The 19,052-nt window shown below is 37.9% G+C and overlaps 1 protein-coding gene across 2 annotated transcripts in view; it reads left to right on the forward strand.

Moving 5' to 3' along the window:
- TSC22D2 (TSC22 domain family member 2) overlaps positions 1-9,393 on the forward strand; it is a 32,815-nt gene extending 23,422 nt beyond the window's left edge. For both annotated transcript variants that reach the window (XM_058187827.1, XM_058187828.1), the window contains 2 exons: positions 4,192-4,243; positions 7,830-9,393. In XM_058187827.1, coding sequence (XP_058043810.1) covers positions 4,192-4,243; positions 7,830-8,090 — 313 coding nt within the window. In that variant the 3' untranslated portion in view covers positions 8,091-9,393. The remainder of the gene's footprint in view (positions 1-4,191; positions 4,244-7,829) is intronic.
- The last annotated feature ends 9,659 nt before the right edge of the window (positions 9,394-19,052 follow it).

The following is a 19,052-nucleotide window of genomic DNA, read 5'->3' on the forward strand; positions in this document are numbered from 1 at the left end:
GTTCATTTAAGTTGGAAAAAATGGGGGGGAAGTGTTAAAATATCCTAATGAAGTTTAGTAGTCCTAGACTAGAATAGAATAGAATAGAATAGAATAGAATAGAATAGAATTTTTTATTGGCCAAGTGTGATTGGACACACAAGGAATTTGTCTTGGTGCATATGCGCTCAGTGTACAGAAAAGAAAAGATACCTTCATCAAGGTACAACATTTACAACACAAATGATGGTCAATATATCAATATAAATCAATACATGTTTAGAAAGTACATGTTTAGAAAGCCAGAGATAGGAATAAATGAGCCAATTCTTGAAATTGTAATAGTATTTACTTGTAATACTGTAGATAGATTGTTTCAAAAGAAAAGCACCCTTTATTTTTGTTCCACTGTTTACAAATGTGTGTGTTAGTCTTGAATTTAAGTTATTCTTTTCCTAGATGTTAGAAATATGTTGTAAAATATGTCCTTTAAATTCCACATTTCTTTGTAAGTTCTATAGTGGCCTCCTTTATAATCCTCAAAAAAAAAAAAATCTAGTATAAAACTTTGCAAAACCAGACTAGGCCTCCTAAACACCAACAGAGTAAGATTGATTTAAATGACTTTTTGAAATTCAAGAGGGAAAGCATGAATCTGAACCTAAGAGGCAGCTGAAAGAAAAGGTATGTCTTCTTACTGCAGCCCCCTTAGTTGCATAGGATAAGTACATTTTACTTAGGAAGATAATATTCCAAAGGTAATTGAGAGCCAAGCCAAGGCTTTATACATAAGCACTAGCAGTTTGAATGCTATTGATAACCAGCGTGCATCACAAAACAGATATTATTTTCAAAACAACTCTCTGTGACCAAGAAGAAAGCAAGTGCTCTACTAACCAATTTTAGTTTCCCAGTGGTCTTTAAAGAAAGCCCCCAAAAGAATGTCTTGCAGTGCTTAAACCTGAAGGTTTGGACATAAGCCACTGTTGGAAAAGATTCCTGATCCATAAACGGCAGTAGCTGCAAGAAGCTAATCTTGACCCATCCAAATCTTCAATTATTGTCTTCAGGTTCTATGTCTGGATTACTGCGGCATGGTTTCTTTTAGTTAGTTTTATATAGATGTTAAATAGCAAGAGAGAAAAAACTATCTTGTATGATCCCAAAATAGAGAAGTCAAGGGCTTAATTGCTTATCTCACATAACTACTGTCGAGAAACTGATTAGAATCACATACTCAGTATTTATTTATTTATTTATTTATTTATTTATTATTCATATTTGTATACCGCCCTATCTCCCGAAGGACTCAGGGCGGTTCACAGGCAGCTAAAAAACATATATATACAAATTAAGAAAACCATTAAGAAACTTATTCAAAAGCCAAATTAATTAAAAATAGTATAAATATTAAAACCAATTAAAACCCCTATAAAATTTAAAAAACTAGTCCAGTCCCGCGCAGATAAATAGGTGTGTTTTAAGCTCGCGACGGAAGGTTCGGAGGTCTGGAAGTTGACGGAGTCCTGGGGGGAGTTCGTTCCAGAAGGTGGGAGCCCCCACAGAGAAGGCCCTTCCCCTGGGCGTCGCCAGACGACACTGCCTAGCTGACGGCACCCTGAGGAGTAAAGAGTAGAACCTTCACAAAACAGTGCCTCTTCCTCCTACACTTTGCATGTTTTTTTTTCGTTTTTTTTTTTCATTTTTTGACTCCAAAAAGTTTAACAGGACTGCACTTGCTCCATTTTAAAATACTGAATATTAATGTTTCATAATATAGGTAAATTCAGTTATAGAATAGAATAGAATAGAATTTTTATTGGCCAAGTGTGATTGGACACACAAGGAATTTGTCTTGGTGCATATGCTCTCAGCATACATAAAAGATACCTTCATCAAGGTACAACATTTACCTTTATTCGTAAGTAACAAGCAAACTTCAAAACAATCTGAAAAGGGCATTTAAAAATATTTTTCATGTATTATAGAATTGTGAAATCTACACTTGATTAAATGCAGCAACTATTGCTTTTTAGTAATGAAAATGTAAGGCCTCAAAAATATGAAATATTTTTCTAGAGGTTGTGGAAGTGTAAAGTGAGAATGACCAGTAAGACTTCTTTATAAATACTTATCAACATAAAATATTAAGCATTTCCTTTTTAAAGTAGTGAGTGAAAACCTCTTAAATGTAAAATACGTTTCCATTATTGATTGCTTTTAAAAGAAACAAAATGAACCTTTTGCTTTCATGCCTGTTTTGAAAAACTTGCTAAAAGTCCACATTTTAACAAGAATCTATTGCTTTAAGTCAGGGATGTCAAACTCACGTCATCATGGCTGTGTCACGTGATGTGTCGGGACTTTTTCCCCCTTCACTAAACCGGGCATGGGTGTGGCCAGCATGTGACGCATCCAGCCTGTGGGCTTGGAGTTTGACAGCCCTGCTCTTAAAGTGAAGGCTGATATATTTTACTTTAAATATGCTATTAAATAATGAATATATAGTACATTTCTGTTCTATCTCACCGAGGAATTTTGAGATGGATCCCATCTACAGTATAAATAGAGAAAATTTAAATGTTTCATATAATAGAAAGGAAGAAACAATGGAAAATAAGTTTACAATAAAGTAGTGTTGGTAACTCTTTTTATGCACTATCCTGGTGGTGAGAATTAAATTGGAATTGCTAGGATTCCTGTCTATATGCAATGCAGTTTAATTGACATACCTTTTCATGTTGAACTAGTATTTGTGTAGATTCATCCAGAGCAACTGTACTGACTCAGAGAGAGAACCAAAATAATAATAAGTTATTCGAGTATTAAACATACTGTGCTGAAAGTTCTTAATGATGCTTTAATCATATCAGTCTTATATCATTTATCTTTATGTGCTCTATGTTTCTTATGGACCTGAGAAATTTGGAAATGATTACACAAATTTTCAGCAAATGTAAATACAAAGCACAATTGCATATTTCTGCTTTAGATATGTTGTTTGGCAATCAGAGGTTTCTTTAATATTGAAAAAAATGAAAAAAAATGTGTATGTGAACTATGGAGATCCTAAAATTTCGGTAGATTTTGCGCTATATATTGTTTATTTGAAAATCAATTATTATCATTATTTAAAATAAAATCAGTATGGAAGGAAGTTTTTTTAATATCCAGCACTGAATTTGCCTTATTTTTATGCTGGATTATAAAAACATGAATAATTACACGCAAACTGAGTTCCCTGGCCAATAATAGATTAAGAAATGAAAAATAGATTTAACTTTCTAGTAGTGAATACAGAATACTTTGCTGAAAAATATGCCAAATACAGTGGGGGGGTTTCTATAGTAAATTTATTAAATGTACTAAAAATCTAAACCATATGGAGATGACATTTTGATCAGCATGGCACAGGATGACATAAACATAATTAGTGCTTGCTAGGATTGAAACTGGATTCGGTATACGGTAAAATGTCTGGTGGAAATGATGATGTGGAAGTACTTTCAAATGTACAACTTGAACCGAAGACTAAAGTGTTGGACCATGGTAATCAACCCAACTATCTTTTGTGGGAATTCTACAATGAAATAGAACTCTCCCAACGATCAGTTTTGGGTCATTTTATTGTAAAAGAATTGGCTTATTTTTTTCCAATAAGATGCTTTTATATATTTCCATTCTGATCTAGGAGACTTGCATCAAAATGTCACTTTCAAACACACAGTGGTTGACTTGGTTATGATTATGAACTATTTCAGTTGCATATTGATGTGCTCAAATATGGGAGCTCATAACAGCCAATAGGATGTGGGCAATATTTCTTTTCTTATACTCTCAAGAGGTCTGTGCTCAGTTTCAACAAGGGCCAGAAATTGGCATAAATATCTTGGGCCCAAACTAGCATGAACTAGTTATGTCTAAGTTCTATTCAAAACATTAATATTCTCAGTTCCCATTGATCTTGATGAGATTTAAATATGTCTCACTTTCTCTGGGATACAATGCCTATGATTTGAAGATACCACACTTCCTAGTTCCTGAGCATATGGAATTAACACTCGCCAATTTTAAAGGTTTGTAATGATCTCTAAAATATAGAATGCAAAGTGCTGTAAAAGTGCTGACTTGTGAAACTATAATGGAAGACTTTGCTTTTCAATCACTTTTGCTGGACAGCATTTCATATGACTTTTCTTTTCTTTTAAACAGTGCATCTGGTGGGAGTGTTGTAGCCATTGATAACAAAATAGAACAGGCAATGGTAAGTAAGGAACTTATTTATTTATTAAACTTATCTGCCCGTCATCTCACTCTAAACAGCAATTCTGGACAACTTTATTTTGTCTACAATGTTGATCATATATTTGGAGATTTCAATATAAATAGCTATATGTTTTAGAATTTTCTATCTGTCCTAAATTCTTCATAGGTAGAGAAGAATAATCACAAAAAACTAGCATAGTACAACACAGATTATGGTTTTCTCTAGTTTTCTGGCTAGTTGCACTTTGTTGTTTAGCAATTTTGTGATTAGCAAAATAGCACCAATGTTGAAATAATTTGGAACTTTTGTAGAATTTTTAGCAATAAAACTGCCCATTCTAATACGTGCTGCTGTATGATTAATATTCAAATTCTGAATATTTTAACTGGGCAAATAGAATTTAAATTAATGTTATTTCAGTCATCTAAAACATTGTGGTGTTAAAACTATTGAAATTCTGTCTAAAATTGCCTAATTTGTTAATCATATTATTAGTAAGGATGTTATTTCAGTATAATTACTTTTGAAAATACAGTATGTCACAGATGTGAGTAAACCCCCTCACATTTTATAAATATTTAAGTACATCTTTTCATGGGACAACACTGAAGAAATGACACTTTGCTACAATGTAAAGTAGTGAATATACAGCTTGTATAATAGTATAAATGTGCTGTCCCCTCAAAATAATGCAACACACAGCCATTAATGGCTAAACTGCTGGCAACAAAAGTGAATGCACCCATAAGTGATAATGTCCAAATGGGGCCCAAAGTGTCGATATTTTGTGTGGCCACCAACACTCTCGGGCATAGAGTTTGCCAGAGCTTCACAGGTTGCCACTGGAGTCCTCTTCCACTCCTCCATGACAATGTCACAGAGCTGGTGGATGTTAGAGACCTTGCGCACCTCCACCTTCTGTTTTAGGATGCCTCACAGATGCTTAATAGGGTTTCGGTCTGGAGGCATGCTTGGCCAGTCCAGCACCTTTACCCTCAGCTTCTTTAGCAAGGCAGTGGGCGTTTTGGAGGTGTGTTTGTAGTCATTATCATGTTGGAATACTGCCTTGCGGCCCAGTCTCTGAAGGGAGGGGATCATGCTCTACTTCATGTCCTAAGTCTGCTTGTCTGCAGCAAACTGTTTGCGAGCTTTCTTGTGCATCATCTTTAGAAGAGGCTTCCTTCTGGGATGACAGCCCTGCAGGCCAATTTGATGCAGCGTGTAGTGTATGGTCTGAACACTGACAGGCTGACCCCCCACCTCTTCAACCTCTGCTGCAATGCTGGCAGCACTCATATGTCTATTTTCCATAGCCAACCTCTGGATATGATGCTGAGCACGGGCATTCAACTTCTTTGGTCGACCATGGCTAGGTCTATTCTGAGTGGAACCTGACCTGTTAAACTGCTGTATGATCTTGGCCACCATGCTGCAGCTTAGTTTCAGGGTCTTGGCAGTCTTCTTATGGCCTAAGCCATCTTTATTTAGAGCAACAATTTGTTTTTTCAATCCTCGGAGAGTTCATTGCCACGAGGTGCCATGTTGAACTTCCAGTGACCAGTATGAAAGAGTGAGAGCGATAATACCAAATTTAACACACATGCTCCCCCTTCACATCTGAGACCTCGTAACACTAATGTGTCACATGACACCAGGGAGGGAAAACAGACACATGGGCCCCATTTGTACATTATCACTTAGGGGTGTACTCACTTTTGTTGCCAGCAGTTTAGACATTAATGGCTGTGTGTTGCGTTATTTTGAGGGGACAACACATTTATCCTGTTATACAAGCTGTTTACTCACTACTTTATATTGTAGCCAAGTGTCATTTCTTCAGTCACATGAAAAGATATACTTAAATATTTACAAAATGTGAGGGGTTGTACTCACTTCTGTTGCATACTGTATAATGCATTTAACTATTTGGTTTGTGAACTTAAAAATTATATTTGTTAGTGTTCAAGTTACGGATATTGTTTCTTCATTTATTTGTTTATGTAGCTACCCATTTCATATATGTGACTCTACATGGCATACAGTGAAATGATTAAAAACAAATAAAATATATAATATAAAATAAAAACACATGACACCTGAACTTTATAAACTAACCATCCACAAAGCCAAGAAACAGGTTCCATCACACTTCCGGGTTCAGATCTGGCACAAAACCAAGGTTTTAGGACCTTATGAAAGACTAGCAATATCACAACTAACTCAAGTGGTTGTTCCACTTGCACCACAGCAGAACATGACCTCTTCCTGGGCCATTCCAGCTCTCACTGATTAGCCGATGCCACTTAGAGCATGTCCCTCCTGCCGGACTTGGTGGGACAATTGGGAAGAGACAATCCTATAAATAGCTCAGCCCCACTTCACAAGGCCTTAAAGGTATATATCAACATCTTGAATTGCACCTGGAAGTGCACAAGCTAGTAGTGTCACATATGTGCTGAAAAACCAATGCCATTAATTGTCTGGGTCGCTGCATTCTGCATCAGCTAAAGCTTCCAAATGCTATTCAAAGGCAGCTTCATGTAGAGAGCATAGCAACAGTTACATCTCCAGAGGCTAAATTCTTTCATTTGTTAATTCTTTAGTAATAATATTTATATAAAATATAAATAATTAAATGATTTAAATAATTGATTTTGAAAAGACTAAATTCTCTATGTGTTAGCTAGTTCAAAAGTAAGAATATTTATATATAAATGATGACTAAAATAATTGCTTTTGGTTAAGATTTGTTAGTTTTAAACATATAAGTCAACAAGGTTACATTTCCAAAAACTACATATTCTTGTTTCTCTGACAGCTAGGTTGTACAGAAAATAAATGAATACATAAATATATAAAAAGATGTGCACTATACTTTTCTCTATTTGCACTACAAAGTAGTAAGAAGCAAAGTAACCTTTCATTCTGAAGAATAGGCTCCTATGGAATAAGGGCCTAATTGAAATCATGGCACATTTTCTTAAATGGACATCCATATTCTTTAAACTTTATTCTTCTTATCGTAATTATCTGCATGTTGTTAAATTTAAAAGTTATATTGTAACTTTGAAGAGTTGCTAAGCGACCTGTCTAAAGTTGTGGACCACCTATAAAAAACCAGCAACTTATGCTACATATATAACATTAATTTATTATTTTCATTTCTTCAAAAGTAAACCTGAGGAGTTTAATTCAGATCAAGACTCAATAAAGAGTTTCCATTCATATCCATGGAGACATTAACAATTAGCAAAATGCATAGGCTTATGTTTTTAGGGATATCATAACTTCTCACTATGGATTCTATCCCAGTTATGAGCCATGATTCCACTTGAGTAAAATAAACATATTTGGTGTAATACATAGCTAGGTTACAGTTTGTTTTTTCGTAACTATTTTTTAAATATTTTACTTTATATATTTAGCAGTATTATTGATAGTGGTAGGTGTCTGTAGTTTATCTAAGATTTCTTGATAAAGAAATCTTTCTTATTTAAGCTCATAATGGAGTTTTATTCAAGTATTTGGAGTTAAATAACAGCTTGATATGGAGTTCTCTAATTATTTGATTTGTCTTTTACAGGATCTGGTGAAAAGCCATTTGATGTATGCAGTCAGAGAAGAAGTGGAAGTACTGAAGGAACAAATAAAAGAATTAGTTGAAAGAAACTCTTTACTTGAACGGGAAAATGCACTGTTAAAATCTCTTTCAAACAATGATCAGTTATCACAACTCTCAACCCAACAGGCCAATCCAAGTAGCACTTCTCAACAGCAAACAGTGATAGCACAGCCTCCACAGCCAACGCAACCTCCACAGCAGCCGAATGTCTCCTCAGCATAAAGCTTTCTTGCCTCATTAAGAACTGAAAGCAATCTGTCCTTGTGTGCCACTGGTCTTCTTTCCACTTTATATGAAAGCAGGTAGCCATGCTTCAGTTGTGTGTTTTGGCCTTTTCAGTATTAGACAATCATTCTGCAAGCGCTTTCCCTCACTGAGATGTCATACAACACAGTTGGTGTCCAATTATGCCATCAGTGCACAAGGGAAAAATGTAGAAGGAGTTATAATGCAAAAATCTGCATTTGTTTGATGCACATGAGTGGAGGTCTTTAAGAGCTTTAGTAAGGCTCTTCAAGGTTTCCATTACTCGTGGATTACTTTGAGCCTTGCATTTTCATACAGTAACAACTCATCTTTAGAGCCACTGTTCTTTCAATGACAAGTAATATTTGCCTACATTAGTTTCATTTATTTGTTTTATTTATTACAGGGCTGCTATTCATATTGTACATGAACAATGTCACAGAACTTTTAATTTTTTAAAAAATAAATGTAAGTATCAGTAAAACTTGATAGACAGGATTGAGTTTAATAGAAAAAATGTTTAGGCAATAATTGAACAAAAGAATCCTGGCCTATTTCTAACACTAATGGCAATTTACCTTTTGGTATTTATTTTCAGTAGTTAAGATCCAGCTTGAATGTAAATTTTTGTATAGTGTAAGTATGAAGACCATAGTGCATCTGTACAGGTAGTCGCCAGTCATTGTGATATAATAATTGATGGGCTATTTTGATGAAGAAAACTTTGCTCATTTCTGTTTCTACTTTCTAATAGAGAAATTGCCATGATTCCTCTGCTTTTTGACATTTCGTATGATTTTTTGGGGGGTGGGGGGGAATAAAAAGCTGTGAAATTGTTCAACCTACTTTGTAACCAAAGAAGCAAAGCTGTGTAATTGAGTTTTTATTTTATAATGCACATTCTTTATGTATTTTTATTTAGTGTTCTCATTCACATTTTTCTTTGCTGTCTAGCATGGATCTGCATGACCTATAATCTTTGAACCACTTTCGTACCTCATGTTTTATCCAGCACTCTTATTGTGATATGTAATAGTCTGTGAACAATGTCAAATTAAAAAAAGAAAGAACAGCTAGTGTGGTGGAGCTGAGCTGGTGTGTTATGCACTAGTTAAAAAAATGAAGTGAGCCATCTTTTGTTCATTTAAAATGGTGTTTTGAATTTCGTATGCAGAAAACGTTTTGTTACATTGCAGATTTTAATGTATTTAATAAATGCAACATGCAGATTAAGTGCAGTGTATACTGAGTATTTAAATTAAAATGTACATTTCATAAATACAGTTTCAAGAGACCATTTGTGTATACTAACGTAGTATGTCAGAAGTTGATGTACAATATATTTTAACACTTTCTGAAATTAAACTGCAGTTTTGTTGAAAGGTCTGGCTGTAAATATATTCAGAAGATCCCTAGGTTAGTGTTTTGGAGAAATATTCAAGCTGATATCCATACGTGCTACTTCTCTGACACTGGTTATAATTTAGGTATATTAGATTTTAAGGAATAGGTGGCACATATATTATTAAACTTCAAATAAACTTCATTCTAACAGAAATCTGCAATGGAAAGGGTTTTAACATTTTTTAATTAAATTTCTACACCGCCCATATCAAAAACTCATATCAAAACTCATGAGACACTGCTTATTTCTCTGTAAGTGTATGAAACCTAAATAAGTGGGCCATTGTTATGATTACTACACAGAATGCAATCTGCTACTTAGTTGTACATTAGACTTACAAAGCACCAACATTGCACGGGTTTATTTTTGGGCTCTGAGTTAAATAGGGAGACCTTGACTTACTACCATTCATTTAGCGATTGTTTAAAGTTACAATAGCACTGAAAAAAGTGACAAGCGGTCCTCACACATCTCGGCATCCCCATTGTAACATGATCAAAATTCAAGGGCTTGGCAAGCAGCATGTATTTGCAATGGTTACAGCATCCTAGGGTCACATGATTGCCATTTGCTATCTTCCTAGCAGGCTTTTGGGAAGCAAGGTAAATGGGGAAAGTTAAATTTACTTAACAACCATATGATTCACTTAATAACTGCAATGATTTGCTTAACACCCATATCAAAAAAGGTAAAATTCAGCATGATTCACTTAACAATGGTCTTGCTTAGTAAGAAAAATTCTGATCAATGACCCAATTGTGGTTGTAAATTGAGGATTACCTGTAGCAAGTTCTGGACTCTACTCTGCATATTTTTAGAAAGTTTGGGGGAATTAATTACCGTGTTTCCTCGAAAATAAGACCCTGTCTTATATATTTTTGAACCCTGAAATAAGCGCTTGGCTTGGACTTCTTATCAGGGATGTCTTATTTTGGGGAAAACGGTATGTAATACTACTTTCATCCACTTCAATTCTGTTCTGTACTATCCCTTCTTATCTTTGTCCATGATGTGAACACTCCAAAGAAAGCATTAAGCTGCACTTATTTTCTAAAAGGAATCTACAGTACTGTAGCAGTACTAAAAGTAGAGGTAAAAGTCCCTTTGTGCAGCTTCTAATTTTGTATCTAAACTTTTTACTGCATAAAGCTAGGTGTAGCTGGGAGCCTAGTGACTCTAACGCAAGAATTAGTGCCTCTTCCTATGAGATCTCAAATAGCTTAAAAATAGGGATATGCATAACAAAAACCATTAACAAACATGCACAATTTTTTAAAAATTGTATCCAAATACATACTTTGATACAGATGATCTGAAAGATTAATATGCAACAAGCCAGAATTTTTTCTTTTAGGATTAATGGATAAACAATTAGAAAAAAGCCATGGAAAATTATTTCAATATATGATCACATCAGTGAAATTACTGTATGCACAGAGATGGAATGCTACCCATTATGGAGGAATGGCTGGTGAAGCTGACAGATTTTGCTGACATTAATAAATTAACTTCTTTGATTAGAGAAAAGACATCTACATTTATTGCTAACTGGAAGCTCTTGTGGATTTTTTTTTTTTTGCATAAAAATGAAAAAAATTAATCATGACTTAGGGTTTTTGTGATTAGGCTAGATTATAGAAGGAAGAGTAATTTTAGAATGAGAAAGGTTAAAATATATTTATACTTATTACTACAGTGAAGAATACTGTATCAAAGCCATTTCCTTAAACTTCTTTCTTTTCTAGTTTTCCTTAATTTTTCCCCTTTTCTCACAGTTTCTGCTTTTTCTTTAATTCCTTTTTACTTTCTTACCTTCTGTTAGTTTGTGTTAGCTTTTATTATCTTGCTTTAAAGTTTTAATAAAATCACATGAGAAAACAAAAACAAGCAATTAACTACCCAACTATTTATTGCTTGGGCATCATTAGTGCCCAAATGCACAGTGGAACACTTGGATCTGGAAACACATCACTCACCAGTATATTGATAATATAAATGTAAGTAGCTAATTTTTTTGCTGCCTCAAATTAGCTGGATGGAGTTTTGTGCTTTGGACCAATTAAAACTTTGATTGTCTTCAAAGGCAGCTCTACATAGATCATGTTGTGATGATTCCACTGAGAGGTGACAAGGCATCAGTTAACTGTGGTCCTCATGCAGATAGTCCTGCAAATAGTCACCAGCTGTTGCCAGGCAAAGTTCCCCTTGATCACATTTTCCACCTGCTTCTCCAATGTAAACTGCAAGAAATGACGCTCTCCAAATTATGGATCTGCTTCTTTAGAGAATGCTATCCCAACAGGAGCTAAAATTAGAGCCAGTTTTGTCACTGGTAAATAACATCACTGTCCTATAAGGATCCAGTCTGAGTCTCATCCAGACAATGGGTCAGAATTCCACAATATTCCCACCCAGCTCAACCTGGGATGATACTGCATTATTTAGTAGCAGCATAGTGATATTGATTGCATTCTACAAATGATCTTTCCCAAGGGTTTGTGTAGATGTTGAATAGCATGAAGAAGTCTGAGCCCTGCAGTATCCTATACTGGAGAAGCCATCAGATCAAATCAGCCATTCTTTTCCATTTACCATCACCTCAGTGGCTGAAATTGCCCACTAAGAAAGGAGCAAAACCAGAACAAAACGGTTCCTCCAATCTAAAATTCTTCAGAAGGGTATCAGGATCAAAATCTACCAAGGCAGATCCTAATAGGTCTCAGAGGTCAACATCTTCAACAGTCCCCCAGCAAAGAGATTAATACTATTTCCACTTCACCTGAAATCCAACTGTAAGAATCAGAAAATGCAGTTCCTTGAGGACTCTGATACTGAGGTCTCACCACTTTTTCCAATAGGTTCCCCAAGAATGGAAAGCTGGATGATAATCACTGCTACTTTCAAGATTAAAAGAAGCATAAAACGTATCTAAAATACAATCACAACCCTCAGCCTCACAAATCATCATGGGGACTTGGACCTAATTACTTTAGAGCAGGGATCTCCAACCTTGGCAACTTTAAGACTTGTGGACTTCAACTCCCAGAGGAATTCTGGGAGACCCCTGGTTTAGAGAGATCATAATTTTTGAATATGTGAATGTTACTTACACTAACTTAGTGGCTGTTATTTTCAAATTACTTTTATTTAAATTAATTTACAATATTATTTTTCTATTACATAGTTTGAGTATCTATGCCATCTTTCACATAATATGCAGATTCACTGTAAGTAACAGATTCAGTTATTGGAAATATTACATGCTCCCTCCCTCCTTCCCTCTCTCTCTCTCTCTCTCTCTCTCTCTCTCTCAACTAATTTAATCTAATTGTATGCCACCAATTTCATCACTATGTTATGTAGCTGTGGCTATCTTATGAAATAATCATAACAGAAAAGCTTCTGTAAGTTAAGGGCATTGCTGAAATTTACGACAAGAAATATGCTGAAATGAACAAACATGACAATATGAAGCAGTAGGTACGAAGATTTAAAATACCTAAATTCTTTATTTTTACATTTGACTTAATCTCTTGACACAGATTTGGCAATGAGACAAGTAGCTTCCAATTTTTCCTTTCAGGCAAAAAAGAAGAAGGAGATTTCTTTCAAAGAGACTGATCTACTCCCAATAAAATACATAACGCTGCAACTTTGGTAAAATTCTAACTGAATATGTATAACCAAAGGTCTCATAAAGACTCAGAATAAGTGCTTGATTTTTTTTCTTCTTGCTTGGCATTTCTGGGGCACTTCAGATGGTGGAAACCTCCCCCCACCTTTTTTTAACTGCATCACTGCTTTATTTGCTCAGAGTCTATAAAAGCATTTCTTATAGCAACTTACAAAATAAGATGCTTCGATCCAGCAAGAGTTCAAACTGAGTTCAAATTCTGGAATATTCACATTTCAGAGTCAACTGCTTATGGTAGCCAACTTAATCCCTCCAGATGTTGTACATGTGGGCCCCATTTGTTTTTATGCCAGCTGCTACCATATCATCCAACAGCAAAGAGAAAATGGTACTTCCGTTAACCAGAATTAAAAGGCAGCTGGCAATGTCTATCTCTATAGAAACCAGGAGTTATGAATATGAAGATATAGTTTATGTAAATCTCAGTTTAGTGATCTTATTCTAAATGTCTCAGTTATCTGAGACCCAAATAGTAGTACAAAGAAACAGGACATTTCTAGCTTTGACTTCCTTCTGCTTGCTCCATGTCTATCAACTTTTTGGAATGTAATGCTTTCTTCCCATGAGGTCTTTATGATTCATTGGAATTTTGTCATGTAAAAATACATAATAGATATGGACTACATTCCATAAATCTATCTGTTGAATATTTCAGAGCTCTGTTCCAAAGTGTCTATAAGTATACTGATATAGAATAGAATAGAATAGAATTTTTATTGGCCAAGTGTGATTGGGCACACAAGGAATTTGTCTTGGTGCATATGCTCTCAGTGTAGATAAAAGAAAAGATACCTTCATCAAGGTATAACACTTACAACACTTAATGATAGTTATAGGGTACAAATTTAACACTTAATGATACAACACTTAATGAAGGTAAGGAGCTGCAGAAAAGAAGAAATCTGAGGACCAATGTGATTTAGTGATTAGGCAATGCAAAACTCCGCCCACCCGCCTGGGTGTCATTACTTCCTGGTTTTAACCAGGAAGTAATTTTTTACCTTCTGCGTATGCGCAGATAATTTTACGCATGTGCAAAAGGTCTGCATGCGCATGTGATGCACATACATGCTCGCTTCACTCACGCATGTGTGCAGCAGGTGCACTTCCAAACCGGTAATAAAGGTAAGTAGATTTCACCCCTGGGTGAGCCCAACTATAGCATTTCCTAAGTCTGAGTGATATCTTACGTCAGTTGAAAATTCTTGAGTAACAAGTCATTTTATGGTGTTATGCTTCAGTAGACCATGCCAAACTTTTCATTCTCTACTTTGAGGATAAGTTGTTCCCACACTCTTCTATGGATTGCTTTATTTATATTTTGGGTTAACAGTTCATCTAGATGAAACCTGCTTTCCGAAATATATCTCCCAAATATAGCTTTAAACCATGATTTAAAACTGGCTAGCAAATCATAACATGCTAGATTAAATTTATTTTATCAGATTAAATATCATAGAAGGAAAGAGAGAATCCATTTCCAAGAAGAAACCTGTGGCACATCTCATCTTTAAGATCAAGAATATTATACGGTAGCTGTACCAGACCTTTTCCTTTTTTAAAAGTTGGTTTTATCATTATTGAAAACTTCAATGTGTTCCCCAAAAGGTTAATGTCTAACCAGAAATCCAATGGAGGATACTTCCAAGTGTCTAAAGAATTCCCAGAGCATAGTAGAGCTTTTCTCAGACTTCTTTGCTTTTTTTTAATCCTTTTTTAGACAGGAAGCTTCTCCCAAATACCTTCTCCTTTGCACCAATCTAATGTCACTCTAATCCCTCCTGAAGACCAAGTGGAAAGGTTTTCTGAGTTCTTGCACTGAGTCCAAGAAACATGGGAATGGAGGATAAAGAACCTCAAGACTTAAAATTAGCTCACAATTTCCATCTCAACCCAGAAACATTTTAAAATCTTTCTCTGCTTGAATCTAATTAATGAAAGGAAGGCGGGGTGGGGTGGGGGGATGCCTTTGTTTGTTTATATATGCCGTTGCTAGTCTTTTGTGCTATATGAGCCAGTTCCCTATCACTGCAAAGCCCCTTCTTTGTTTTCGGTGTGACAGCACCAGCTTAGTCAATCAACTGCTGCAGGCAGTGTTTGCATCACATGATAGCTGGTAACAAAGAAAACAAAACCTTTTGAACATGGGGTGGGGTGTGTGAGAGGTTTTTCAGCACTCCAAATGCATACAGAGGAGCCATGCCAGCTGTCCTTGCAGCTAAGTCTGCTCACCAGGTTCCCTTTGAACTATGATTCAGGATGAGATAGGTGCCTGCACATGCAAAAAAAAAAAAATTGCTAAAGCAACCTCAAGTAACTGGACACACAAGAGTTTAGTAAAGCATTGTCTCCCAAGTAAAACACACCAAGAAGACCGAAGGTGGGAGTTGCTTTGCTTCCTTTCTCCTCTTAACTAGAAAACCTTTGAAAAGGAGGTAGGGCAAAGGAGTGACCCTCCAAAAGAAGGGTAAACAGAATCATTTAAGGCAGGGGTCCCCAAATTTGGCAGCTTTAAAACTTGTGGACTTCTGGGAGTTGAAGTCCACAAGTCTTAAAGCTGACAAGTTTGAAGACCTCTGATTTAAGGATACAACCTGAAGGTTCTTTGAAATAAGAGCATTCTCATCAGAGTAGCTTTGGAGTAGTGATGGAGAAGAAAATAACAAATTGTTATTTTTCATCATTAGAATTTAATTTCTTTGCCTCCTCCCCTGTTTACTCCTTTCATCACCATCCTCTCTATCTAGCTAAGGAACTCAAAAAATTAAAATCACTTCCCAGCAGTATTGTTCCTGGCTTCAATGTGGCATTGAGCCATCATGTCTTTAACTACAATTTGTCGAACAAGCATCAATGGAATGCTTTGCACAACGGCCTCAGTCAGATCCAAAATAAACGGGTGCTTCGTTGATGTATGAATGCAGCTTAGCACAGGTGCGCTTGGGCAGGTGAACACATGAGTTTCATGGGAAAGAGGAATTGGGGACTTCAACATCTTCAGTTCCATATCCGATGTTTATAAATCCACCCTGTCCTTCAAATCAAAGAATGAAACAGAAAACACAAGAGTTTATTGAAAGTATGAAAGCATATTTGATTTAATAAAAATAGCTGAAGTGGCAGTGGGAACTAGAGTTAAATAGCACCTATTCAATGCCCTGCTTCCCATAGTGTCTGGTGAGGTGCCAGTAGGAAAATTGCAAGCACTGTTTTATGTTCCTGTGAGTTGCCCTTGGAAGTTTGACATCGGCTCAACTTTCTAATGCAAAACTCTGAGCACCTTTAAAACTGGAATCCCACAAAAGTTATTGATAGCTGGCACAACACAAGTCTTTTTGAATACCCCCTCCTGTTCTGCAATGAAAAAGCACAGAAAAGAAAATGTGATCATATTCGAAGATCCGAAAGCATGACATGCCCAGGTGACACCTTCTTTTCGCTCTCTCAGTGAAATTCCCAAGTTATTGTTCTGTCTTATACTTTATCTCCACCTGCAGGTAGAAAGTTTTCAGACAAGTGTTTCTGAAACCCAGTACTGTACATATTCTCATCTGAATTGTATTTGATGGGTTTGGAATTTGATTTATTATTATTATTATTATTATTATTAATTAAACTTTTATACCGCCCTTCTCCCGAAGGACTCAGGGCGGTGTACAGCCAAGATAAAAAGCAGTAAGTATACAAAGTTAAAAATCAATTTAAAATACCTATTCAATAGTGGCCGAATTAAAACCGTCAAATTGACCAACCTAAAATACCCCATATAAAATTACAGAAAATTTAAAAAATTTAAAATTTAAAATTTAGAAATTTAAAAAATCTAAAAAATCAGTCCAGTCCCGCTTGGATGAATAAATAAGTTTTTAATTCCCGACGAAAGGTCCGAAGGTCAGATATTTGGCGCAAACCGGGGGGAAGGTCGTTCCAGAGTAGGAGCTCCAACAGAAGGCCCTTCCTGGGGCCGCCAGCCGGCATTGCTTGGCGGACGGCACCCTGAGAAGACCCTCTCTGTGAGGCGTGCGGGTCGGTGGGAGGCATGTGGAAACAGCAGGCGGTCCCGTAAGTACCGGGCCCTAAGCCATGGGCGCTTTGAAGGTGGTAACCAAAACCTTGAAGCGCACCGGAAGACCACAGGTAGCCAGTGCAGACTGCGCGGAGAGGTGTTACCGGGAGCAACGCGGTGCTCCCTCAATCACCCGCAGCTGCATTCTGGACTAACTGCAGTCTCCGGTACACTTCAAAGGTAGCCCCATGTAGAGAGCATTGCAATAATCCAGTCGAGAAGTGACGAGAGCATGAGTGACCGTGCATAAGGCATCCCGGTCAAGAAAGGGGCGCAACTGGCGGACCAGGCGAACCTGGTAAAAAGCTCTCCTGGAGACGGCCGTCAAGTGATCTTCAAACGACAGCCGTTCATCCAGGAGAACGCCCAAGTTGCGCACTCTTTCCGTTGGGGCCAGTGACTCGCCCCCAACAGTCAGCCGCGGTTGCAGCTGACTGTACCGGGATGCCGGCATCCACAGCCACTCCGTCTTGGATGGATTGAGTCTGAGTCTGTTTCTCCCCATCCAGACCCGTACGGCCTCCAAACAACGGGACAGCACTTCGACAGCTTCGCTGGGGTGGCCTGGGGTGGAAAAGTACAGCTGAGTATCATCAGCGTACAGATGATAACTCACCCCAAAGCCACTGATGACCTCGCCCAACGGCTTCATGTAGATGTTGAACAGGAGAGGCGAGAGAATCGACCCCTGCGGCACCCCACAAGTGAGGCGCCTCGCGGCCGATCTCTGCCCCCCTGTCAACACCGACTGCGACCGGTCGGAGAGGTAGGAGGAGAACCACCGATAAACGGTGCCTCCCACTCCCAACCCCTCCAACCGGCGCAGCAGGATACCATGGTCGATGGTATCAAAAGCCGATGAGAGATCCAACAGGACCAGGGCAGAGGAACAACCCCTATCCCTGGCCCTCCAGAGGTCATCCACCAACGCGACCAAAGCTGTCTCCGTGCTATAACCGGGCCGGAAGCCGGACTGGAACGGGTCTAGATAGACAGCTTCCTCCAGGTACTGAGGGAACTGCCGTGCCACCACACTCTCTACAACCTTCGCAACAAAGCGAAGGTTGGAGACTGGACGATAATTACCCAAAATAGCTGGGTCCAGGGAAGGCTTCTTGAGGAGGGGCCTCACCACCGCCTCTTTCAAGGCAGCGGAAAGACCCCTCCATCAAAGAAGCATTTATAATCCCCGGCAGCCAGCCTCGTGTCACATCCTGAGTGGCCAGCACCAGCCAGGAGGGGCACGGGTCCAGTAAACATGTAGTGGCATGCAGCCTCCCCAGCAACCTGTCCATGTCCTCGGGAGCCACAGAATCAAACTCATCCCAAACCACATCAACAAGGCAGGCCTCAGTCATCTCATCTGGATCATCGCAATCTTGGTCCAAGCTATCCCGAGCTGAGCGATTTTATCGTATAGATAACCACTAAACTCCTCGGCACGTCCCTGCAGGTCATCCCGCCCCTGGTGAAGAAGGAACGGGTCACCCAAACAGGGCGGCCGGGCGGTTATCTGCCGACGCAATGAGGGAGGAGGCGTAAGAACGCCTCGCCACCCTCAGTGCCACTAGGTAGGTCTTTGAAAAAGACCTAACTAGTGTCCGATCAGCTTCGGAGCGGCTGGACCTCCAGGTGCTCTCTAGGCGTCTTCTCCGGCGTTTCATCTCTCTCAGCTCCTCAGAGAACCAAGGAGCTAATCGAGATCTGCGCCGGGTCAGAGGCCGCAAAGGCACGACACGGTCCAAAGCCCCAGCCGCGCCTGTTCCCAGGCCG

Source organism: Ahaetulla prasina, chromosome 6, assembly GCF_028640845.1.
Source record: "Ahaetulla prasina isolate Xishuangbanna chromosome 6, ASM2864084v1, whole genome shotgun sequence".
NCBI classification, from domain to species: domain Eukaryota; kingdom Metazoa; phylum Chordata; class Lepidosauria; order Squamata; family Colubridae; genus Ahaetulla; species Ahaetulla prasina.